At 38.8% G+C, this 25,918-nt stretch overlaps 1 protein-coding gene across 7 annotated transcripts in view; it reads right to left on the bottom strand.

The window, feature by feature from the left end:
* Positions 1-25,918, bottom strand: part of MME (membrane metalloendopeptidase) — a 104,583-nt gene that overhangs the window by 54,168 nt on the left and 24,497 nt on the right. For all 7 annotated transcript variants that reach the window (XM_021069692.1, XM_021069693.1, XM_003132501.5 and 4 more), the window contains 5 exons: positions 11,605-11,766; positions 10,542-10,622; positions 10,358-10,453; positions 10,126-10,244; positions 5,229-5,294 (listed from right to left, as the gene is read on the bottom strand). In XM_021069692.1, coding sequence (XP_020925351.1) covers positions 5,229-5,294; positions 10,126-10,244; positions 10,358-10,453; positions 10,542-10,622; positions 11,605-11,766 — 524 coding nt within the window. The remainder of the gene's footprint in view (positions 1-5,228; positions 5,295-10,125; positions 10,245-10,357; positions 10,454-10,541; positions 10,623-11,604; positions 11,767-25,918) is intronic.

The following is a 25,918-nucleotide window of genomic DNA, read 5'->3' as shown; positions in this document are numbered from 1 at the left end:
CAAATCATTTTACTTATTTGGATCTCTGTTTTCTCATTTGTGAATTTAGGGGTTGAACTAAATTCTCTAATGTCTCATTTAGCTCTTAAAGTCTATGCCTAAGTAACCTTAATTAGTAAGAAAACATATGATTCTGTCATGTAAAAAAACATAACAATATACATCTTTGAGTTTCTACTGCCTTAAGGCATGTTCCCTCTTTGAGAGGGAGAGTACAGAAAACAAAAAGGAACTGAGGTATTTAAGTTTAGAGCAATAACCAGAGGAATACAATATGCATTTCTTGAAATATAACATTCAAAACTGCCAGAATAAAAGCACATAATAAGTTGGAAAAGCAGAAAAATAGGTTTTATCTTTAAGAAAGAAGGTGAGATGTAGTTTTTGGAAAAAAATAAAGCATTATCTATTTGCATCACTTAGTGGTATAATGATACAAGCTATTTTACTGTTCTGAATGCCAAACAAATATCACAAAACAGAAATTCCATTCCTAGGGTATCAAAATCCAAAAATATCTCTGTGAAGTGGAATGGGCTCTCCTGTAATTGCAGGTGTTATTTTCATTGTTTATAAATGTCTGGTTGTAGAATTTAAAAAGATGGTTCCCTGGATGAGTTGGATATCTCAGAAGGACAGATCAAAAAATACCTGGGGAGGAGTTCCCATGTGGCTCAGAGCGTTAAGGACCTGGCACTGTCATTGCAGTGGCTCAGGTTGTTGCTGTGGCGTGGGTTCGATCCCTCACCCAGGAACTTCCACATGCTGCAGAGGCAGTCAAAAACAAACAAAAAAAGACCTGGAGAAATGAGCTTACAGTGATTTGATCAAGGAAATTCATAATTAGGGTTTTTGATCAAAAGAACCCTAAGAACCCAGAAGAACCCTCCTTATCCTTAGCCCCTGAAGCATATCTGCAAACCAGATGCCATACTATAGTTTGAAAATCATCACTAGAGTGACAGGCAAAGAAGTGGGCTTCTCTAGTCAAAGCACCTTTTTTGGTTAAAAAAAAAATAAAGTTGGTGACCAAAACTTCTCTTGGTTATTTTTTTTAATTTTTATTTTTTGGCCACCCTGTGGCATATAGACTTCCCAGGCCAGGGATCAGGTCCGAATTGCAGTCATGACCTATGCCACAGCTATGGCAATGCCAGATCCTTAGCCCACTGTGCTGGGCTAGGGATTGAACCTGGTCCCACAGCTGCAGAGACACTGTTGATCCCATTGTGCCACAGCATGAACTCTCTTGGTTAAATTCAATAAAATAATGTGGAATGCGAAAGTGTGGGACCCACTGAATGTATAAATATCTCAGGCAAACTGAATAGATCAGAGAAATAATTGGAGGTTGAAAAGGAGAAAAGGGATACATGGTTTATAAGATATTTGTAAGATACTCAGGAACTATATTTCTTTAACTCTTGAGGCCCTAGACCTCACATTTCTCTGAGTCAAGGTGAGGATCTAGGAGGGACCTCTAATGATATTGGGACCTTCTATCTTCCTTTTCTTTCCTCTCTCCCCTAATATCTTCTCCCTCAATTATTCACCTACAGATTCAGCAATATTTATTTGCTAATTACTAAGCACCAGAAACCAGGCTGGATACTGGAAATAAAAAAAAAAAAAAAAAAAAAGAGTAAGTGAGACATGACAATGCTCCTGCTAAGCTAAACAGTTTTCTAGGGAAAAAAAAAATTTAAATAAAAAAGTATTCAGAAATCCATGTGCTATGGGAATATAGAGGTATCTTCATCTAGTAAAAAGTTCCACAAAAGGCCTTCTTGAGCAAGTAAAATTTAAACTTAAAGGGTGAAGAGAAAAGGAAGAGGGTCAAGTCGGTGGTGTGTGTGTAGGGAATGTTCCCAGCAAAGGGAACAGATACATAAAAGTATGTGAGAAAAAAATTAATGAAAGCCACTGTTACACTAATACAATGATATTAACATTTCTTCCAGTTTTAAAACTTCTCGACTAGATGTTACTATGTTATCCTATCCTTTTCACCACCTTTTTTCCATGAAGCAATAAAACACTAAGAAAACATACTCGAAGGGGCTGACTTATTTCAGAGATAGCAGGGTAGTGGAAAAAACAAGAATTAACTTTTATTTGATAGCTGGCAAAAAGGCAGAGGAATCTAAGTCGGGGATGACAGATGGTAGTGAGTGTAAAAGATTAGCAAATATCATGGGGAAATAAGTAGAAAAATGGAAATTTTTCTATGGCTATACACTCTGTCCCCTCCTCCAAACACCCCGAAAGGTTGGATTTTAAAAGGTGGAGGGTACAGAAATATTCTAGTAATTATCCATTTCCAGGATGGCAATTAGATTTTCCCTCATAGACTGACACCCTTCAACTGGAAAGAGATTGTTGGGAGCTTGGAGCACTGACTTGAGATGTATTCTGAGGCTGGAAGTTAGCAGAGCAAAGGGCAGTGACCAAATAGCCATAGTTGTGGAGGCGGGGCAAGGCAGCAAGCATTGTGTGCTTGCTGCTGTAATCCAGATCACTGGAGGGCACTTAATTTCAGCTGATAAGAACTTCCTGGCTGAAAGTGCTAGGGCTACTGAGTTTTCTAAATCTTTTGCTCATTTTTAAAGAACACCACTAGTGTGAAGTACTACCCTTAGGAAGTGGGGATGATGAAATAGAAGAAGCAGGAAACTGGGATAAAAACTCTACCTCTGGTTCTACGAGTGGTTGGCCGAATGTTCTAGGGCAAACCTCTCAGCTCAGATTTCTCACCCATAAACTCTTATTACATTACCAGTTCCAGATTTAGTCACCACTCTGCTGTTTGACTACAAATATAGTATTGCCCAGACCAGTGGATGCAGTCTATGGCAGAGACTGTTAAATGTTTTTGGTATCTGAGTTCCTCTTCTTTTTAATAATAAAATCTTAATCTCATAAACTGAATTTTAATAAGGTACATACATGGCCACTCAGTTTAAGAATACATTTCTCAGTCTCCTTAAAATTTAGTTGTGGACACATGACGACATTCTAACCAATGGAACATATACAACTTCTGCATCAGTAACATAAAAAGAAATTGTGTGTCTATCTCTGTCCCTCATCTCTTTTTCCTACAGCTCAAAATGTCAGCAGGGCAATGGTGAACTAACTTTGACAAAGTAGATTATAAATAAAAGGCTCAAAGAGGTTTATATTAGAGCAACAGGTCAAAGAAAGCTGTGGTCCTGGTCATCCCACGGAACAGAGCATCCTACCTCTCCTGGACTATAACAGGAGATAGAAATAAACTTCTCTCGTTTGAACTACAGTGTTTGAAGGTCTCTCCTTTTTTTAAAACTTCAATTACGACTCAACTAATTTACAAACTCAAATGCCTTAGAGGGACCAGGAAGTCAATAAAAATCAGTGAATTATCTAGATGAGGACTGCCCAAACCTGGAGAACAAAGGCCCTGTTTGAAGGGCAACCACAACACAGCTCTGTCCAATTGCCAAATGGCAAGGCAGGCCTAAGATTTCCAATTCTACTGATTTATCAAAAGATCTGGGAGTTCCCGTCGTCGCACAGTGGTTAACGACCCTGACTAAAAACCATGAGGTTATGGGTTTGGTCCCTGGCCTCGCTCAGTGGATGAAGGATCCAGCGTTGCCGTGAGCTGTGGTGTAGGTTGCAGATGTGGCTCGGATCCCGTGTTGCTGTTGCTGTGGCATAGGCTGGCGACTGCAGCTTTGATTAGACCTCTAGCCTGGGAACCTCCATTTGCCTCAGATTCGGCCCTAGAAAAGACAAAAAAAAAAAAAAAAAAGATCTAGATTCTGAAGAAAAATACTCCATTTAAAAAAAATCTTGGCAACTAATCTAAAATTAAACAATAAGAACAAAAAGCCAACGGCAGCAGGTTAAACAAAATGCCTCTACATTAGACTCAAGCCTATAGCAAATAGCTCTAGATTATGACTTTTTCTTGATTATTAGGCAGCACTGAATATGAAATGCATAAATATACCAATCTTAATAATAGGATACTACATTAAAAGCATACACTGACTGCCAGGTATACTCTGATATCAGGAATGTTAAAATATTAAAAAAAACCTTTTAAGACTAGACAAATTTGATGTTTTTAGGACACAAACCTACATTTGAAAAACATCCTAGTTTTGATGACGATGAAAACATAGTATAATGAGCCAAAATTCTGCAGTCACCCTCGATTCTGCAATAGGAAGCAGCTGAACAACTGGTAAAGCCAATAACCACAAACCACACAATACTTGGATTATAATGAACTCAAATACCCCATACCCATTTCATTGCCTGTGCTATTAATTGTGGACTTTAACAATACCTCTTTTTTCTTCGTTTCAATGTTGTGTAGCCATTCAAAAAGATATTTTACAGTGAATTTATTCCATGTTATTTGAACTTAGCAAAATAAATGCCCAGCATAAACATATAGAATAATTTTAACTAAGATGTCCTTTCAGCCACACCACCACACCCTTTAGAATGATCAAAGGGACACTTAATTTACTTCTGAGTTAGAAAATAATGATGAAAACATTTATGGAACCAATACCTTCCCAAATACCTAATAATATATCACACTGCTAAGTTTATTTTCTGTGTTTCCTTTATATCAAGGCACATCAACACCAGCCTGAGGGAGTTAAGGCTGTGAAACAAATGGAAGCACCTCTGTGGAGGTGATGAATGTAGAGTCAAAAGGTGGCTGCAAAGGTTTGTCTGAACCTGATGCCCCTACCTGGGTAGCCCTCTGAAAATCAATTCAGAAGGCTCTGAAAGGATGCTGTGTCTCATTCTGGACCATTCCCTGGTCACCATTCCCTACCTAATCTTCACTGGCACTAATCTAGGCCTTGATTAATCTGTTCACTCTTTCACTTTTCTTTAATGAGCCAGTTTATGGGGGAAATCAAACATTTAAAATTGACTTTTAAAAATGGGTCACATGATTTCAAAATGAAGAATTAAGGCAAACAAGGAATTTCAAGTTTCATTGTTTCTTAAAAGACCTTCATTCATTCTGTTGAGAATATTCATTCAATCAAAGGAAGCTTACTGTTATATGTGTTTTTCAGCATCTGCCTGAGCAAAGAACATAGGGGGTTAGGCTTAAATCTGATCTTAGTCTTTTTCATTATTTGTAAGTTTATACCAGATGATTCTATAGTTTTGTTATACTTCGTTGGGGTTTTTTGTTTTTGCTTTTGTTTTACCTCTTTATATATTCCAGTGCATTCGTAATAGTCTCTGGAAGGCAAGCCAAGTCGAGGTTGGTCAATCTATAAAAAAATATACAAAGAAGAAAATAAACTACTCAGTTGATACAATAGTTGGAAAATTGCATGCATAACTATCCATGTATGAGCAAGATCCTAGCGTTCTTGCTCTTTATAAGGGTAACAAGTAGACACTGAGTGAAAACAAAATTAAGAAATGGGGGAGTTCCCATCATGGCTCAGTGGTTAACGAACCTGAATAGTAACCTTGAGGTTGTGAGTTCAATCCCTGGCCTTGTTCAGTGGGTTAAGGATCCAGTGTTGCCACAAGCTGTGGTATAGGTTGAAGATGCAGCTAGGATCTGGCATTGCTGTGGCTCTGGCGTAGGCCGGCAGCTACAGCTCTGATTAGACACCTAGCCTGGGAACCTCCATATGCCATGGGTGCAGCCCTGAAAAGACAAAAAGACCAAAAAAAAAAAAAAAAAAAAAAAAGAAAAAGAAAAAGAAAAAGAATTGATTTCTACACTATTTCTAAGTGTTAAACTGATGGGCTGTTAGATAATTTGAAAGACTGTGCTGCAGATATTTGAGAAAAATCAGACACCTTGAACAAAAAAGTACACCAGGGAAGGATTTTTAATGCAAAACAAAAGAGGTAAACAAACACATGTTAGACTCTCAGACTGGGGAATTCTTACTTTTATAGGACATTGCAGCTTTGTGAGATCCTAATATGCTCCCCTGGGGGACAGTCTCTTCTATCCAACTTAATTGGGATGGAAAAAGAATAAAAAGTGGAAAAATTCCACGGTGACTCTAGAAATTCTAAACTAAGAGAAACTTTGCCAAAGATTTTTTTTGAGATCCTCTATTCTAGGGGGATAGAAGAGACCCCACCTCAGTTCTCTCCAAAGCTGCCCTGCTCGGGATCAGCAGACCTGGCTGAGTGTGTAAAAGAGGAAACTCCTCTCTGCCCTAGCATATCTGGCCCACATCCCACACCCAGGGAAAGCTATCTGGACATACCTGCAGCTTGGTGAAGTTCTTGCCTAAGCACTCACTGCACAACAGGATGGAAAGATAAATCAGAGCACTTACAGGTGAGAGTGAGAATCCTAGCAGCTAGACCAATACAAAAGAAACAGAACCCAGAGGGTTGGTAAGGTAAGAGCCAGGAGGCATCCCCATAGGAAGGGCCCTGTTCCTTATTCAACCTCCTGACCATCCTTAGAAAATCCCTTCGTGAAGATCATGCAGGATCTAGCATTTGAGAGCCGAGACAGAATTTAGGAAAAAAGGGGTCCACTGCAGACAAGAGTTGGGGTCAGTCCCTTTCATGATTTTGGGGATTTTTTTGGTTGAGCTTGTAGATGTGGAAGTTCCTGGGCCAGGGCTTGAACCCAAACTCAAACCACAGCAGTGACCCAAGTTGCTGTAGTAACATTGCTAGATCCTTAATCCACTGCACCACAAGGGGACTCCTCATAATTTTCATTACAATGACCATAACGATTTATGCAATAGTGACATAAACATGTTTCTGTGACCTGCAACTTTTGGTTAGTTTCTTTCACAGGAGACTAAGCTCTGTAAATATTTCAGTCCAGTCCAAACATATTCATTAAGTATTAACCTCATCTTAGGTGACGTCTTAGGTAAATCTAAATGAATGGCTTATACTTAAAAAAAAAACAAAGCCATTTAAAAAGAATGGCCTTCCAAAAAAACAAAAGTCCAGGACCAGATAGCTACACAGGTGAATTCTATCAAACATTCGGAGAAGAGTTAACACCTATTCTTCTGAAACTCTTTCAGAAAATAGCACAGGAAGGAACACTCCCAAGCCCATTCTATGATGCCACCATCACCCTGATACCAAAACAAGACAAAGATACTGCAAAAAAAAAAGAAAATTACAGACCAAAATTACTGATGAACACAGATGCAAAAGTCCTCAACAAAATACTAGCAAACTGAATCAAATATATATTAAAAGGATCATACACCATGATCAAGTAGGGTTTATCTCAAGGATGCAAGGATTATTCAATATCCACAAATCTATCAATGTGATACACCACATCGACAAGCTGAAGAATAAAAGCCATATGATCATCTCAATAGATGCAGAAAAGGATTCTGGCAAAATTCAATACCCATTTCTAATAGAGGAAACCTACCTTAACATAATAAAAAACATATATGAAAAACCCACAGCTAACATCATTTTCAACGTAAAAAATTGAAAACATTCCCACTAAGATCAGGAACAAGACAGGATGTCCACTTTTACCTCTATTATTCAACATAGCTTTGGAAGTGCTAGCCACAGTGATCAGAGAAAAAGAAATAAAAGTAATCCAAATTGGAAAATTAGAAGTAAAACTATCACTGTTTGCAGATGACATGATACTATACTTAGAAAACCCTAAAGACAGCACCGGAAAATGGTTAGAACTCATCAATGAATTTGGCAAAGTTGGAGTATACAAAATTAATACACAGAAATCAATTGCATTTCTGTGTATGAATAATGAAAGCTCAGAAGGAGAAATCAGAGAAACAATCCCATTTACAATCACATCAAAAAGAATGAAATACCTAGGAATAAACCTATCTAAAGAGACAAAGACCTATACTCTGAAAACTATAAAACATTGATGAAGGAAAACAAAGACAACACAAAAGAATGGAAAGATTATACCATGCTCTTGGGTTGGAAAAATCAATATTGTCAAAATGGCTCTACTGCCCAAGGCAATCTACAGATTCAATACAATCTCTATCAAATTACCAAAAACATTCTTCACAGAACTAGAACAGAATATTTTAAAATTTGTATGGAAACACAAGAGACCCCAAATAGTCAAAACAATATCAAAAAAGAAAAATGAAAATGGAGGAGTCAAGCTTCCTCACTTTAGACAATACTACAAAGCTACAGTAATCAAAACAATAAGGTACTGGCACAAAAACAGAAATATAGACCAATGGAACAGGATAGAAAGCCCAGATATAAACTCAAGTACCTATGGTGAACTAATCTATGACAAAGGAAGACAGAACATAAAGTGGAAGAAAGATAGCCTCTTCAATAAATGGTGCTGGGAAAACTGGAAAGTTACATGTAAAAAAATGAAAGTAGAACACCATCTAACACCATATACAAAAATAAACTCAAAATGGGTTAAAGACCCAAATACAAGGCCATACACTATAAAACTCCGAGAGGAAAACATAGGCAGAAGGCTCTTTGACATAAATCACAGCAACATCTTGTTTGACCTGCCTCCTAGAATAATGACAATAAAGACACAAATAAACCAATGGGACCTAATAGAACTTAAAAATAATTTGCACAGCAAAGGAAACCATTAAAAAAAAAATGAAAAGACAACACACAGATTGGGAGAACGATAAAACAGACAAGCACCTAATCTCCCAAATATAAAACAACGATAAAATAGACAAGGACCTAATCTCCCAAATATAAAACAACTTATGCAACTCAACAACAAAAAAACAAACAACCCAATCTAAAAATGGGCAGAAGACATAAATAGACATTTCTCCAAAGAAGACATATGGATGGACACATGAAAAAATGCTCAATACCACTAATTATTAGAGAAATGCAAATCAAAACTATAATGAGATACCACTTCACACCAGTCAGAATGGCCATCATTAACAAGTCAATAAAAACAAATGTTGGAGAAGTGTAGAGAAAAAGGCAACCTCCTCCACTGTTGGGAATGTAAATTGGTAAAACCACTATGGAAAACAGTATGAGGTACCTCAGGAAACTAAATATAGAGCTACCATATGACCAAGCAATTCCTCTGCTGGACATATATCTAGACAAAACCTTCACTGAAAAGAGACATGCACCCCTACGTTCAAAGCACCACTATTCACGGAAACAACCTAAATGTCCATTGATAGATGAATGGATTAAGATGTGCGACATATATACAATGGAATATTACTCAGCCATAAAAAGACAATTAAAGCCATTTACCACAACAGGGATGGATCTAGAGACTCTCATACTAAGTGAAATAAGCCAGAAAGAAAAAAGACAGATAACATATGATATCACTTATTCGTGGAATCTAAAATATGTAACAGATGATCTTATCTAAAAATAACAAACAAACAGACAAAAAACTATTAGATCATGGCCAAGAAGAGCAGATTTGGGGTTTCCAAGGGGGAGAGGGGAGGGAGTGGGATGGGTGGGCTTTTTGGAGGTTTTTCGGATGCAAATTGTTATATTTCGAATGGATGGGCAATGGGCTCCTACTGTACAGCACAGGGAAATGTGTGTGACTGGGTCACTCTGTTGTACAACAGAACTTGACAAAACACTGTAAATCAACTATACTTTAATAATAAAATAAATAAATAAATAAATAAATGAAAAGAATGGCATTTTGTTTACCTTAATTGAGAAAAAGGTAGAGTTTTTTAAGCAGAAATAAAATTGTGTTCAAAATCCATTTTCTATGATCTTTTTGGAAACATCAGCAATTTCTGGTTCTTGACCTGTATTACTTATTTATATAAACCAGACCATGTTCCTTTCATGAACATATAGAGAAATCACGTGTTTTAACTAAATAGGAGGGGCTCAAAATCTTTCATTTCTCATCATTTGTTTTATAAAGGGAGGGGTATCTAAAACAAAGGTAGCCAAAAGGAGAGATGACTGTCTAAAACACAGCATTAAGAAAACACTTTCAAACTGGGAGTCCAGGCAAATGTCCTTGAACTTATTACCGACTTGCTCATGCAATTCAAATGAGAATATGCATTATTTCTAAATATCAATCACAACAATATGTGTGGAAGTTTTATTACAACTTTGTTGTCGGCCACACAAACTTACATGAATTATATGGTTCATAGAGTTTTTATCATCAGTGCCAACAAAAAAATTAATAATGACTTTTTTCCCATATTTGGAATTCAGTTGTGCAATAGTTCTCTCAGCTGTCCAAGAAGAACCTAGAGCAATGAAAGGTGAAGTTTATCATTAGATGTTTTAGTGCATTTACATGGTATTATAATAACAAGAGCTTATATGGACATTTTTTTTTAAAGAAGGAAAACTGCCTTACCATATGTTTGTTCCCAGTTATCTGTTGCCACTGGCCAATCATACACATCTGGTAACAGTCTAAGCAGAGGTTCCCCGCCTCTGCTATCAATAGCAGCTTTTGAAAATAAATGAATATAAATGTATTATAAAGTCTTTTGTATATTTTGGCATACTCCTAATAAAATAAAATAGGGAGCACTTACATTCATTTATACAAGATCTATACAATGTTTTTGCTTTCTGAACTGCTATTATATCTTCAGTTTTCTGTTCCTGAAGGACATCTGAAATAGGATATTGATAAAATATATCAATATCATTGCTCATTTGCAGCTGTAATTAACATTTTCAATACTGGTTTGGTAAAGAACTTGCTTTTATGGTCACATATTTCCCATTCCAAAACCCCTTACCAGATCATTATTCCTGGTGCACAACTGGGAGTCAGTTTAACTAGTTACTTAGATGAAAGTCTTTTTGACTATATTATCTTTTTGCGTGTATGAACAGTGATGTGCACTGCGATGTCATAAACAAGTTGCTTTTTTTGAAATTGAGATTACAAAAAAAAACAAATGCTACATAGGAATTGGGGAATTAACATGATAGTCTTCTTGATGGTTGAAAAATAATTATCTTTGCATGATTATACTGTTCATGCTGTAAATGAATTGAATGAATTGTTCTACTTGTTTCTTGGATATCAGAAAACAGTACAAATTCTTGGGTTTTTTTTCCTGCTTTTGTTTTGTTTTGTTTTATTTTTCTTTTAATAAAGTACCTTCTAGAAGAGAACAACAGAATGCAGGATACCAAAGGACTAGACAAAACTTTCTCACCTTCCCAGGAAGAGTGTCTTAGCTGGGTTAGAACAGATATACCCACTCTGTGAAGATAAATCTCACTAGCATCTTACAGCAACTTCAACACAGAGCCAGAGCAGAAAGAACATGCAGATGGTATTTAGTGGCAATCATTTAATTTCTTCTTCTGTAAAACGGCATAAAGATGCCATCTCTAGGGATAATAAAGTTTTATCGTGTGTACCTACAAATGAAAGCAGGGACACTAAGAGATGCCAATATATCCATTTCAGTGTCCACCGCCCTCAGAGCAACTCAGGGGCGGTCCTATAAAACTGGGACGGGATTATCAACTTTCATCTTTTGCAACACTTTCTGTAAAGGCTTAGAGTTGTATCTTTAAAAATGTTATATGATATATTTAAAGAGATATCTTTGATGCATAGACACACACTCCACTAACCTTTCAAAACGACTTCTAATTCATCTCTTAAAATGTCAAAGTTACTGTAACGGGAGCTGGTCTCTGGAATGATGTTGCGTTTCAACCAGCCTCCACAAGCATATTTGAAAAAGTCTGTGCAAGGCTCAGCAGTGGCATCCATGTTCTGGATCAGTCGGGCAGCTGAGGATCAGAAAAAGGACAAGATAAAACGAAGGGTGTATATTTTCTAAGTAGTTTGGAAGGGTAAGGAAAGAGACCACGTTGCTGCTTCTTTATAATCAAGTCAACTGGGAGTTCCCGTCATGGTGAAGCAGAAATGAATCCGACTAGGAACCATGAAGTTGCAGGTTTGATCCCTGGCCTTGCTCAGTGGGTTAAGGATCTGGCATTGCCGTGTGTGAGCTGAGGTGTAGGTCGCAGATGCAGCTCAGATCTGGCATTGCTATGGCTGTGGTGTAGGTTGGCAGCTATAGCACTGATTAGACCCATAGCCTGGTAACCTTCATATGCCGTGGGTGCAGAAAAAAAAAAGTATAATCAAGTCAACTGGATTCATGCTCCTTTTTTTTTTTTAACTTATATAACTTGCATATTATCTGTGTATGGTACTCCGTCCATTACTGTAGTTGGTTGATTTTATTCTTGAGTGGTCTGGGTCCTCCTATCCTACATCTCACCCTCTTCTTTAAATAACTGAGATTCTTGCTAGTTATTGTCTCAGATGAAAAAAAGATGACAGTTCTGACTTAGCCATCCTGGGCCTGGAGTCTAACACAAGGTCACTCTTCACTGACAACTTTAGCTGCTGACTCTACTCTTCAACGTACTATGACCTTTGAATATCCTGGAGACTCCTGAAGGATGTGAGATTGTTAATTTATCACTTTAGTAAATATTTGAAGCTACAGTTATTACTTCTTGGACTTTGCTTACAAAATTTTGCAATTCAAATTTGATATTTGATTTGCATTTGCTTACATAGAGTCTGTCATTATCAAATTGGCTGTAAGCTTGTTAGTTTTTCTTTTGTCCACTATTTTATCTTTGAGAATTATGATGAAAATGCAAAGCAACCAACACTGAGTATTTATGAAGGGCAAAACACTGAATGTGCTAGGTGCTGCAATTGATAGAAAGATGTACATAATGTGAATTATTACCACTTAAGAGAAGACTATTATATACAGGAGGCCCAATACCCACAGTTTCTACACCTGGAATAGTGAGAAAACCCTTTCCCTGCCCTCCCCATGTCCTTTCTCATACAAGTTGAACTGTTTTACAAGGAAAACAAAAGAGCGATTGAGACTCCATCTGCATCAAGAGAGTGTAAGTTCTGAAATGAGCTTTTGAAAATGCTTCACTTTCTGAATAAATTAATTAAACACTTCAAACAATTGCTGAGCTATGTGGATTTTTCCAACTTGGAGTGGTAAATCTGCCTTTCAGCAGAGCCTCAAGCCCTCCCTTCTAATCACCTCTGGACACGTTGTTTACTTGCCTGCTGTCTCAGGCCCCATCTCTTTAAGACTAAACTCTGGGCTGCCTCCAAATCAGTCCTCTCTAGTATAAAGCACAGTCATTATCACAGCCTCCCAGGTTTGAAATCTTGAGTAAAACTTAGTGTTTCTTCTTCTCCATTGGGCTAATCAGACTCCTTTGCCTCTTTTCTATTCTCTTTACATGATCAACGTCGAGCTAGTTTACATCTCCATCCCTTTGACTAGAAGTCACCCAACAACTCCTCTCACTAGTACTCTTTTCCTACTTCTACACATTCTGAACATCTTTCACAGATTAAACTTCCTTAGGGAGTTCCCTGGTGGCACATTGTGTTAAGGTTTTGGCGTTGTCATTGCTATGGCACGGATTCTATCCCTGGCCTGGGAACTTCCATATGTCATAGGCATGGCCAAAAAAAGAAAAAGAAAAAACCTAAAGGAAAACATAGGCAAAATACTCTGACAAATCAAAGCAATAATTTTGGCTGTCTCCTAAAGAAATGGAAATAAAAGCAAAAATAAACAAATAGGGCCTTATTTAAAAAACAAACAAAAACAATAAAGTTTCTTAAATACTCTTTTTCACCAGCTACTCTTTTGCTCAAAAATGACCGAGGCTTGACACTGACCAGGTTAAATTACAAACGCATTAACTTGGTTAATCCAAAGTCTTTACCTTCGGACACTTTTCAAACACTCCAATGTTTCCCTACCCTGTGCCTTTGTTTCTCACCCCCTTACCCCACCCTTCCAACTCCTCCTCCCATTCTGTGCAAATTCCACCTGCCTTTCAAGATTTGGTTTACATCCCATCTCTTCCTGATACTCCCATGACTCCAAACCTTAGGGAGTATTTCTCTGAATTCTGAGAGCTCACTCAGTCTTCAGAGCTTTAGATGATGCTGCTTTGAGTTTCCCATGGTGAATACCTACTGTGTCTTCCTAACTATTCTGTGGATGAACTTAGTTTAGCCTCTTTGTATTCCTACCACCTAGCACCTCAGTAAAAGGTGTGCAATTAAGTTTATGTGTGACGATGTTGCTGAATCATGGATGAGTCCTCTTACTCCCTCCTCCTACACACCCCCTCCTCAGCTCCTGCAGGCAGACCAGTTCTCATTTCTCAGCCTCCAGAGGCCATCTCATCCTTCCAGTTCGCACTGTTTCCACTCTTTCTCCAGCCCTCCTTCTCTCAAGTTCTATTCATGCCCTTTGACCAACCCAAGCTGTGGCCCCATGCCTCTCCCAGCCCATCTGTCCTGTTTGTCAGTCAGATTCACGTTATCCAACCATTTTTGCACACCATTTTCCACTCCAAGGTTTTCAATATGATCCTCTTACATTCGTAAAATCCAGATTCACAGCATACTCTAACCCTTTATCTTAATAAAGCTTCTCCGTACTTTCTTATGTAAGCCATCCGTACCAATTAAAAGAATGGATTCGTTTTCTGCCTAAGTTTGACCATATCACCTCAACCCCTACAAAAATATCCTTTTTTCACATTTAGAAATTTCAGCCATGCTCAAGGCACAGTTCAAATCCTCCTTCTTCAGGAAGGACTGTCTTTGCAAAATCTCCTATCAGCTGACATATTCTTTTTTCTGCTTTTTATGGCTACACCTACAGTATATGGAAGGTCCCTGGTTAGGTGTCGAAAGGCAGCTACAGCTGCCAGCCTGGGCCACAGCCACAGCAACACAAGATCCGAGCCACATCTTTGACCCACACTATAGCTTGTGGCAACTCCTGATCCTTAACTCACTAAGTGAGGATCAAACTTGCACCCTCATGGATACTAGTTGGGTTTTTAATCTGCTGAGCCACAATGGGAATTCCCGACATATTCTTTTTGTTGTTGTTGTTGGAAAATCCATTACCTCCTTACCTGTAGGTTTCTGTAAAGGAGGGGATGCATTTTGAGTCTTCTCTCAGAGCCTAACTTTGTACTCAGAGCTCAATCAAGATTTGTCAGTAAAAACTTGAGGAGTTCCTGTTGCAGCTCAGTGGTTAATGAATCTGACTAGGAACCATGAGGTTGCAGGTTCGATCCCTGGCCTCGCTCGGGGATTAAGCGAGCTGGCATTGCTGTGAGCTGTGGTGTAGGTCACAGACATGGTTCGGATCTGGCATTGCTGTGGCATAGGCCGGCAGCTACAGCTCCGATTAGACCTCTAGCCTGGGAATCTCCATATGCCTCGGGTGCGGCACTAGAAAAGACAAAAAACAAACCAAAAAAAACCAAAAAACCCCTCTAACTTGAAACCTCAGATGAAGATTAAGAAATTGATCTTAAAAAGATAGAAAGATGGAGTTCCCTGATGGCTCAGTGGATTAAGGATCCAGAGTTGTCACTACTGTGGCACAGGTTTGGTCTCTGGCCAGGGAACTTCCACGTGCCATGGGTGTGGCAAAACAAAACAAAACAAAACAAAAGGTAGAGAGAGAATGCAAATCCATTGACCTCTGAAGGAAATGAAGAAGATATGATGACAGAGCAAATGAAAATAAAGACCCTAAATAATAGAGGATTATTGGGTAAAGTGAAAAATCAGAAAATTGGAGCCTAAAGATTCGCTACCTAAAGACATCCTAAGGATGCTTTTTTTTAAAAAAAAAAAAAAGATTTTTATTTTTTCTATTATATTTGATTTACAATGTTCTGTCAATTTCTGCTGTATGGCAAAGTGACCCAGTTTTATATATATATACACACACACATATATATATGCATTCTTCTCTCACGTTATCCTCCATCATGTTCCATCACAAGTGACTAGGTATAGTTCCCTGTGCTGTACAGCAGGATTTCATTGCTTACCTACTCCAAATGCAATAGTTTGCACCTACTAACCCCAAACTCATTTTTTTAAGCAATTTTATGTTACTCTGGTCTTTTAAAATGTATACTGAATGTTGTAAAGGCAAGTGCCATTTGGGGAACACTTATATATTTTCTTCTCGTCTCTGAGGAAATGGACGGTTTACTTCCTAATACCACAGAGAGCCCTAAACTCCTAGTTGGGAGAATAGCGACCAAGTATTGAACCAGCAGAATGGACATGGTGAGTAATAAAAAGGTCTCACTGCCTCTTTAGAAATATCACCTGTCTTTTAACCACCTTGAAGGAAAAGGAGGTGCAGTGGCTGCAGTTCCTTGCTCATGAATGCAAATCCACTGCCATGTTCATGAAGCCCTACTTCCCATATCTCTCACAAGGAAAAAAGATGATCCTTCCCCTCTGAGGGTAAATTCCTCACTTGATACCCAGTTAAACCACTTACATCTGGACCACAAACCAAAGAAGCAGCATTTCAATAATTTGTGAGGGTGCGCAGAGGAGAGGAAGAGGCAACTCTACAAACCTCTCCTGTGCCACTGTGTGAAATTTCCCTTTGACGAGAGAGCTCAGCTGGGCACGGGCGCTTCCAATCACTTCAAAGAGAGCTCTGTTCTGATGAATATTTGGGGGCCATGGGCCAAGGCAAGTCATGGGCTAACACTTTTATGCTGGGTCTTTGATCAACCTCCCTTTAATCTCTTATCATGGGTTTGATTCTCGTTTTGCACCTTATCCTCTGGACCTCCTCTGTGCTGACTTTTCTTTGAAGTCAGCGGTAGTCTTGTGGGTAGAAGGGCCGTAGGAAACAGACGCACCACTGTCAAACTGGTTGTAATTGTTTTGATATTTTGCACTTTGTTTTGAATTACTCAGCCTTTCCACATAGCCACACCTGGGCTCTTCAGATGTTTCCTTATCTGTGGGTTTCTGTCTTCTGAGTAAACAAATGTGGTTGAAAAACAAATAAAATTATTTCACCTTAATAAGTAGACATAAAAATGATGTAGTAATGGCCAATATATTGACATGGAATGCTGTTGACCAGATGTTTGTAAAGTGAAAGAAAGTATAACTTGATTTTTGAAAATCTGTACAAAAACACAGAAAGTCTAAAAGGCCTTTGCAGCAGTTATATCTGGGTGGAGGGATTATAAGTGTATTTAATTTTGTATTATTTGCTTATCTTTATTTTCCAATTTGTATTAGATGAACATGCACCGCTTTTGCATTAAGAAAAAAAAGTTTATTTTTAATTTAAGAAAATAGTCATATGAATACAAGAAAAGTAATCTTCTATTAATAATGAGCTTATTTCTTACAAACAGCAATTCTGAATGTTCTAGGCTGATAATAAATGGCACATCATTTTTTCTCCAACTAATCTTCTTGTAACAGTCTCCCAACTTATTTGACTACAGGAATTTAAAAACAAGCACAACTTCCATCTGGGATGTTATTAATTACTGTATGCATTACCAGGGTCTACTGTGTGGCTATGGATTAGGAGATGCTGTATAAGGTGAGAAAAATATTTGGAGTGCTTAAATCAGGCAGACCTGTTTTGAATCCCTGAGCTTCCCTACTTTTTAGCTGCACAAACTAGAAAGGATCCAGCATCCAGTAAATGATGGAGGACCAACACTTGCACTGAGGTACGTGTGGCCCTAAGCTCACCCTCTCCCCGCATTCTTTGGCTATGGCAGGTGGTGGTGTGTGGGAAGCAGAGACCTGCACTCCCTCCCTTTCTCTTCCTTCTCAGTTACCCTTTTATTCTCCCCTTGCCCTGACTTTCCTTCACTTCCTCTCCTGGCCCCAGCTTCCTTCCCTCCCCAACCTCAACCTTCTCACCAGCAACTAGTGCTGGGTCCAAGGAAGGAGAAAGTGTTAGTCTTTGGAGTCTGTGGTGGTCAGGAAGAAAGGGAAAAAGTAGATGAATTCTTCAGAGCGGGGCAAATAGACAGGAAAGTGGCATGAAGGCCATTCGTACTCAAAGGCACACCCAGGAGGGCATCTTCTCGTGGTGAACACAGCAGGGTCCTTGGCTAACCTATCTCTGGATAGACACGTTGGATTATGGAGAGTGGATATTCTCCGTGTTTTACAGTAGTACTGTTCAACCCTGGCTAAAAAGATTGGAAACATGTCAATCACCTTAGAAGTCTTTTAAACAGATGCCAAGGAGAGATCCCTGATCAATTAAATCAGAATCTTTGAGGTGGTCCGGGCATTTTTTTAAAAAGCTTCCTTAGTGATTCTAATATCCACCCCGGGGAGAACTACTGTATTAGGCAATAGAGAAACAAGAAAAATGAAAACAAGAGAATCTAATGTCAGAAAGTAAAGATGATGGGAGTTCCTTGGTGGTCTAATGGTTAGGACTTGGTGCTTTTACCATTTCGGGAAGGTTCAATCCTGGGCCTGGGAACTGAGAGTCCCACATCAAGTCACTGCATTACACAGGGGAAAAAAGGAAGGAGAAAAAATAAAATAAAGATAGTCCTATACTTGGATGAATCAGGACTATTTATTCTTGTCTTTCCAGGCTGAAAGTGCAAATGGGCTCATGTCGTGACAACCCATATTTCCAGGTGTACTTGTCCCCTCTGAGTCCTTGACACAATATTAAAAGAGAGTCACACATGTGTTTTCTACACAAGTCCACTCTCCCCAGACCACTGCAACTTCCTGCCCCAGACCCCATCCATAGCCTTTGGTGCTAGAGCCTGTGATGTGAGGAAAATGCCTCTCTTCCATCATTCATCATCTTAGAGGAGTCCCAGTGAGGGATCATTGTGCCTCCAGGTGAAAAGCTCTTAGATTTTATCTCCACACCTTCTTCTCCCAAGAACCAGGAGGACCAACAGGCCTGGTTTTGGGGAGACTTCAATAGCAAAAAGTGCATGACATCCAGGATCACTTCTCTGAAGGGAAAGGCTTCCTCCTGTCTCAGGAGGCTCCTGTACTTCTCAGGCAATAGACTTGAGGCACAACCACTCAACCCATGGCCAGACATGATTAGACATGGAATTCTAGCCACACTGGAAACTTGCTCCATGTTCAAACCTTCAATCCTTGGTCTGCCATTGAATGCCAGTGGCTTCCAATGTCACGTCAACCCCCTTTCTAATCTGCCATACCTTCCAATAATATCAATAGTTTGCTAACTGAAAACAGAATTTCTGACACTATATACAAGAAATATTTCCATGTTTATACATGTACATTCCATGGAAGCTAGTTTTCTGATCGTGTGTGTGTGTTTTATAGAAATTTCTGTGTATGTCAAGTGTTCCTGCAGAATCTGTCAGTAAATAAGGGAAATCTGAAATAAACATGATGCCACAAGCAGAAAATGGATAAACTGGACAGCATGAAGCTCTGTGCTGTGGTACTTTATTGTGAGTCTAGTTTTATTTAATGTTGGTGCCTACTTAGTTGATCAGTGACGATTTCCCATGAGAATGAATTAATGGGAATTATGAATAGGGTTGATTTTTTTTGGGGGGGGGCACATGTGCAGCATATGAAAATTCCCAGGCTAGGTATTGAATCGCAGCTGCAGGTGCCAGCCTATGCCCCAGCCACAGCAATGCAGGATCTGAGCCGTCTCTGCAACCTATACCATAGCTCATGGCAATGTCAGATCCTTAACCCACTGAGCAAGATCAGGGATCGAACCTGTATCTTCTCGGATACTAGTTGGGCTTGTTACCACTGAGCCTCAATGGGAACTCCCTGAACAGGGTTGATTTTTGTTATTTGATCGAGTTCTGTTCTAAAGTCACCACCAACACTGAATTAACAAATCATTGCCCCTTGGGAAAATACGGTGTTAGGTTCCTATGAGCCTCTGATCACCCAGCATCTTTAATCAACTGATCAATACATAACTTTGTTTTATGTGTGGTTCTGTTTAGCTTCTGTTTAATTTCTGATTTAATATATATCATTGATTCATTAACATGGAAGTCACAGCCAATAGCACTACAACTCATACCTGAATGAATCTTATTCAAAACAATTCTTTTCTCTGTAAGGCACATCACAGCCTTCTTGTACTCAGAAACAGAGGCAGGCACTTCAGCATTAGGCTTGGGGGCCCTTTAAACAATGAAATCACAAGCAAAAAGTCCAAGAAATGTGAAAAATATGGCACTAAGTAGGCCTAGAAGGACCCTTGTTTACAATCTCCTTGTTGGACCTCAGCTGGGTACATGTGTGCAGGGTGATGGAAATCCTTCATCAATCTGTGTATGCCTATAAATGACCTCAAAAGGCCCCTGAATATTAATTTTGTGGTTACAAATAAAGTTTGGCCAGTAGGTGAATGAGTAAATAGGGAATTTGTAAGTGATTAGAATCGACTACACTTTTGTCCATTTTTTCTTTGAGGCTTTAAAAAAATATCCAGGAAAATGTACAAAACAGGCAACAATATTAAGTGAAAATGGATTCAAATCACTTCTTTCTCAATTACTACTGTATTTTTAAAACTCCTGGCCACCACATAATTTAGTGTTGAATGTTTTAAATCAGTTAGGCATCAATTTAAAACATACATGCCACGTATCTGGCTTCATGGCAAAATTTCTTCACTGACTATTCTTGCCTCCATAGAAATAAGGTTTAGCAAAGCCTTTTCGAATAAAACTATTTTCAGCCCACTCTCTCCCAAAGGCCTAAGCCCTTGAATTTTTGCTCCCAACTACACCACACTTTCATTTTGGTATCTGAAGATCACTGTAATCATCGGCCTACCCTATGACAGTTTTGGAAGTATCCAGAAGAGGTCAGAGAAATGTTGGGGCATCCAGGATCAAATGCCCCTGTGAAGACCTCAGTACATCCATTTATGACCCAACTGCCTATCCTAAAGGTTTGCTCTATTATGTAGATATATAGGTACCAAGCTTGATATTCCTCACTAGGCAAGTTGTGACAATTTAAAAATTGCCTTTGACAACATTCTGAAAGTATTGCTGACCTCACTCCCCTGCTGCCACCCACCATCCCCTGACCAAAATTAAGGCAAAGTCAGAATGCTTTGAAAGAACACAAGGAAAATGCAATGTAATCACAATGGGTCACAAAGGACTCCATTCAGTAGGCAGCAATGAGGAAACTAGAATCTGGGGGACCATTCCTGAAGAGAAAATGACTAAAAATTAGCAAGCACACAGACTAATGCTAATAAAAAACAAACAGTTTTCATTTACAAACATTCTGGATTCTTCCAAAATCCACTCCTCACTTTTAAATGAAAGCGCTGTTTCAAACTGCTTTTGTGATACCTGAGGTTTAGAAAGGTTGGGGGTGTGGGGGGGAATACCAGATGCTGAGTATAATCTGGATCTGCTAGATAATCTTTTAGTCTAACATTCCCTGTCAAGCCCTGGTGTGAGTTCCAACTAAGCCAGGGCAGAGCCTTGCACTAACTAGTCTAATGGTCAGCACCAAGAAAAGCCATCTCTCTATAACTGTTCAGAAATTATCTGTGGATTTACACATGTAGATCTAAGGGAAGTTCCAAGATAGTGAATCTTCTTTGTAGAGCTGTAATTGTCAGGAAAGGAGTTTTGTTTGTTTGTTTTAGTTTATAATTATATTTCATATATCCATGTGACCTATTACCTTGAATGCATAGGCACAAACACACACCCACAACCACACAGACACAAGCTATACACAGTTAACCTGGAATCCATTTGCTATCAGATTTACAGATAAACTCACTATCAGATTTACATGCAGAATGTAAACTATAGGATTTTCATTAGGGTTCAGACAAAGATGCTTATGTCATAAGAACAATAAAAGTCAATGTTTGACATGAGTCAGGCACCAAGCACTTATTTCATGGGAGTTACTTTTCTAAATTCCTTAACATTAGTTCTCATTTAACTCTATATGGTAACAATATTTTTGTCCCCATTTTAGAGCTGTAGAAATTGAAGGTAAGTAATTTGTACCCATAGTCACAGTTGGTAAGTAGCAAAGCTGAAGTTTAACCTCAAGCAGCCTGATGGCCACAGTATGAACTCTTCACTGTGATGTTAAACTGCTTCTCTGGTTTAAAAATTTTTTTTTTCCTTATACTATCTTCTCATTGCTCCATAAATAGGACGTGTTACTTCTATCTTAAGGAAATCTAGACATAGAGTGGTTACATGCCCAGGGTCACCAATGACTTTAGATAAAGCCTTAGATCTAATTTTGAGCTGTTTTTCTACAGCATCATCCTTCCATAACTCCAAATAACATTAAACTTTTTTAGAAAGCTCCACAGAGAGAATCTAAATTAAATTATATAGCAACCACTGTTTTATTTTTTGATGCCCAATTAAGATTTTGATTGCTTCTTACCATGGGTACAGCTACATCAATTTTTTCACCTTGTTTGGTCCTAGATTTTAGAATTGAGATAATTACAGAAATCTCAAGTCTAATGGACCCACCCTAATAATCTTTAGTTGGCTCTACCCAAATTGGTAAAATTCTTCAGCCTTATCTCATAGCCCAGTTAAATGAATGGCTCACAGCCAAGAGAGGACAGTTAATAATTTTCCAGTAGGGATTCCTCCAAAATTCACAACCAAAAACATCTCTTAAACAAATGAAAGCCCCGAAACTGTGTTACAGTTAAGTTAAAGTGCCGTAAGTCTAAAAATAAATTTTCTTTTTCAGGTCCAATTTGCATTTTAAAATCCTAAAAGATTCTTTGCTAGCAAAAAGCTATTAGAGATTACACTGCAATTTAAATACAATATATCACTTAAAATAAGTTATCAAGGCTGCCTGTTGATTGTAATGGTAATGAGTAATAATGTTCCTTTTTTAAGGAAGGATATAGAAGGTTAAGAAAAGGCTACACTGTTCCTTTAGTAATTCTCAGGTAGATCCCAAACTCTCTGGACAGTGGTAGATGTCTCTGAAGAGGAAACAATGAAATTACATACTCATGTTTCTCCCATTTAAACGTTTTGTTATTTTGGATCATGCTGTTCAACAAAAATGATCAGTCCAACTTCAATAACATGTAATTACTGAGAGTAACTCAAAACACTCTACCCTTACTTCAATTTTGGTTAGGGAGTGGTGTGCAAAGATCACAGCAAAAGAATAAGCTGGATAACGTCGGCGCTTCAGAATGCTGCCTAAAGTGAAGTCAAAATTGTGAGAAAGCTCTTCTCTAGTGGGACTTATTAAATTTAGTACATATTAGCAAACTAAGCAGTTGACACGAGGTAGTGGTAGGCTCCACATGTTTATTTGTTTTAATGAATAAACATCTCTGTTCTATTATGGAAGACCCAGAGAATCATGCTAAATTGTCTGTCTTCTCCAAAAAGATTTTCTTCTTGTGGACAGTGACAAGAATCTGAAACTTTTAATTTCATTTCAACAACTATTTTTGAGTGCTCCTACATGTCTTACATTATTGGGAAGTGAATATGCCATGGTGAATAAACAGATATTATCCCTGCCTTCATAGAACTTTCAGGGTTTCCTCTGACACAAGATTGTTTTTCATAATGCTCATGAACTTCTATAATGTAACAATATCTAGAAATAAAGGGTTGTTACGCTCCATTCTTAATTCTTATTCCTGAGCTTATGCAATATTCAGTTGACAAGGTAAGGAGTGACTTGCAGTGTGCTTCTATAAATAAGCTTATTATTCGTGTATGTGTGAGCTGACCAGGAGTCTGAATGAACATGCTATGAGTGAAGCAACTTGGGATAGAGGAACCTTCAAGGATGATAGTCAAAAAACATCAACATGGAGTGCCTGTTATGGCTCAGTGGCTTAAGAACACAACTAGGATCCATAAGAATGCTGGTGCAGTCCATGGCCTCAGTGAGTGGGTTAAAGAATCTAGCATTGCTGCGAGGTGCGCTGCAGGTTGCAAACGTGGCTAGGATCTGGCATTGCTGTGGCTGTGGCGTAGGCTCCAGCTGTAGCCCTGATTCAACCCCTGGCCTAGGAACTTCCATATGCCACGGGTGCAGCCTTAAAAAAATAAAATGAAATAAAATTGACATGGCCCAATAGAGGCATCCAGGAGAAAGGGGTACAGGACTTCATTAAAGAAGAGTAGAGATGAGTTACTGAGAAGGGAACTGGAGAACTGGAGAAGGGAACTGGAGGACTCCGAGACAACTGGAGTTGGAAAAGAAAAGCTAGATTATCAGAGGTTTTGGTCAAAAGGAGCTGGTGATGCCTACCTGAGTAGGAAATTAGCTCAAAAATCTCCCTGAAACAGGAAAATAGTGGAAAAGGGAAACAGATACAGAAACTATTTTCTTGTTGATCCAGTTATAGCTTATGAGGGTAGAATTAACAAGGTAAATTATATATAAGAAGAGGGTAAGTGAATTTACTGGAAGCAAAGGAGACAGATCAGACAGAAAAGCGCTAAATGCAGGAGATCTGATAGGGAGATATGGAACTGAGAAATCTGATTTTCATTTTCGGGGCAAAGCCAGAATGAAAATACTTCTTTGCCACTGTATTTGCGCATCATGGGCCCTGACAAACATCTTGCCTAGACAACAGTGGTTTTATGACCAAGATAAGGAACTGGAGAATTAATGTAAAAAAATATATATTCATTTATTCCACCAATATCTATTGACAACTTCCTACATGTCATGTATCTTGCTAGTTGCTGGTAACAGATTAACGTGAGATAGAAACAGCTATTACAGAGGGAAAAGCTAGACAATGGACCACTAACTACAAGTGAGGTGTGAGTTATAGGCAAGTGTACCGGGTATGCTGGGAATGGAGGAGGAGTTAGCTAGGCAAAGGTGGAAGGAAGACATTTCATTCATTCATTCATTCATTCAGCCACTCAACAGATATTTGAGTCAGGTACAGAGTTGTGGTCCAGGCAGAGAAAGTGAGTGACTGCCTTGACAACTGAAGGAGGACTGGAGTGTAGAGGGGCTCTCTGTGAGTGTATCCTCTGGAGGATACAGGATGGATAAAGCACCAAGAGCTAGATTCCCAGGGTCTCGGCATCCCAGGAGGAACCCTGTCTGTCTTTGACTGGCAAAAAGAGACCCATAGGAACTAATAAGCAGGACCTTGGTCTCTGGTTTAGGGGAGGGATCTGATCTTGGGAAAGAATATTCACTCTTGGAGGCTGCAGGAATAGCCAGCCTTGTCCTAGAAGCCCTCAAACCCTCATTATGGGCATCTAATACAAACAGCTTTCCCTTTATCCTCAATCTATCTTTTTGGCTGGTCAGAAAGTTCCGACTCATCTCTTCAACACACACACTTTGATGAGTCAACTTAGGCTTCCAGGAGCCCTAGCTTGGATGAAGTTTCCCCATGAATTCAGGCAGAGTTTTGTGGATTGCAGATACTGACCTACTGGCCAATCTCTTCTAAATGGTTCATATACCATGGCATCCTTTGTATGACTGGATGGCTAGGTGAGAGATGAAGCCTCAGGCCATCAACCATGCAACAAGTTATCAGTATGAGATGGGCAGTTTCTAAGAAATAACTCAAAGTGTATTTCTAGGTAACCCACAGAAGATAATAAAAGCAATGATCATTTTAAGTACACCCTTTACTCTAATCCCAAAACTCTGCACAATAACTAGTCCATAATAGACACTTCTTCATTCTCAAGCCATTTTTTTTGTTTTTTAATGGCCACACCTGTGACATATGGAAGTTCCCAGGCTAGTGATCAAATTGGAGCTGTACCTGCCAGCCTACACCACAGCCACAGCAATACCAGATTCGATATGCATCTGCAACCTACTCCACAGCTCATGGCAACACCGGCTTTAACCCAGATTAGGGATGGAACCCACATCCTCAAGTATATTAGTCAGGTTCATTACCACTGAGCCATGATGGGAAAGCCTCTCAAGTCTTCTTTCAGTAAATTATCACCATCTGTTATTTAAAGGTTTTAAAAACCATGCACGTACAGTATCAGAACCTTAAAATATTTTGATATTGGC

This window comes from Sus scrofa, chromosome 13 (assembly GCF_000003025.6).
Source record: "Sus scrofa isolate TJ Tabasco breed Duroc chromosome 13, Sscrofa11.1, whole genome shotgun sequence".
In the NCBI taxonomy this organism is placed as follows: domain Eukaryota; kingdom Metazoa; phylum Chordata; class Mammalia; order Artiodactyla; family Suidae; genus Sus; species Sus scrofa.
This window is presented reverse-complemented; position numbering and strand designations above follow the sequence as displayed.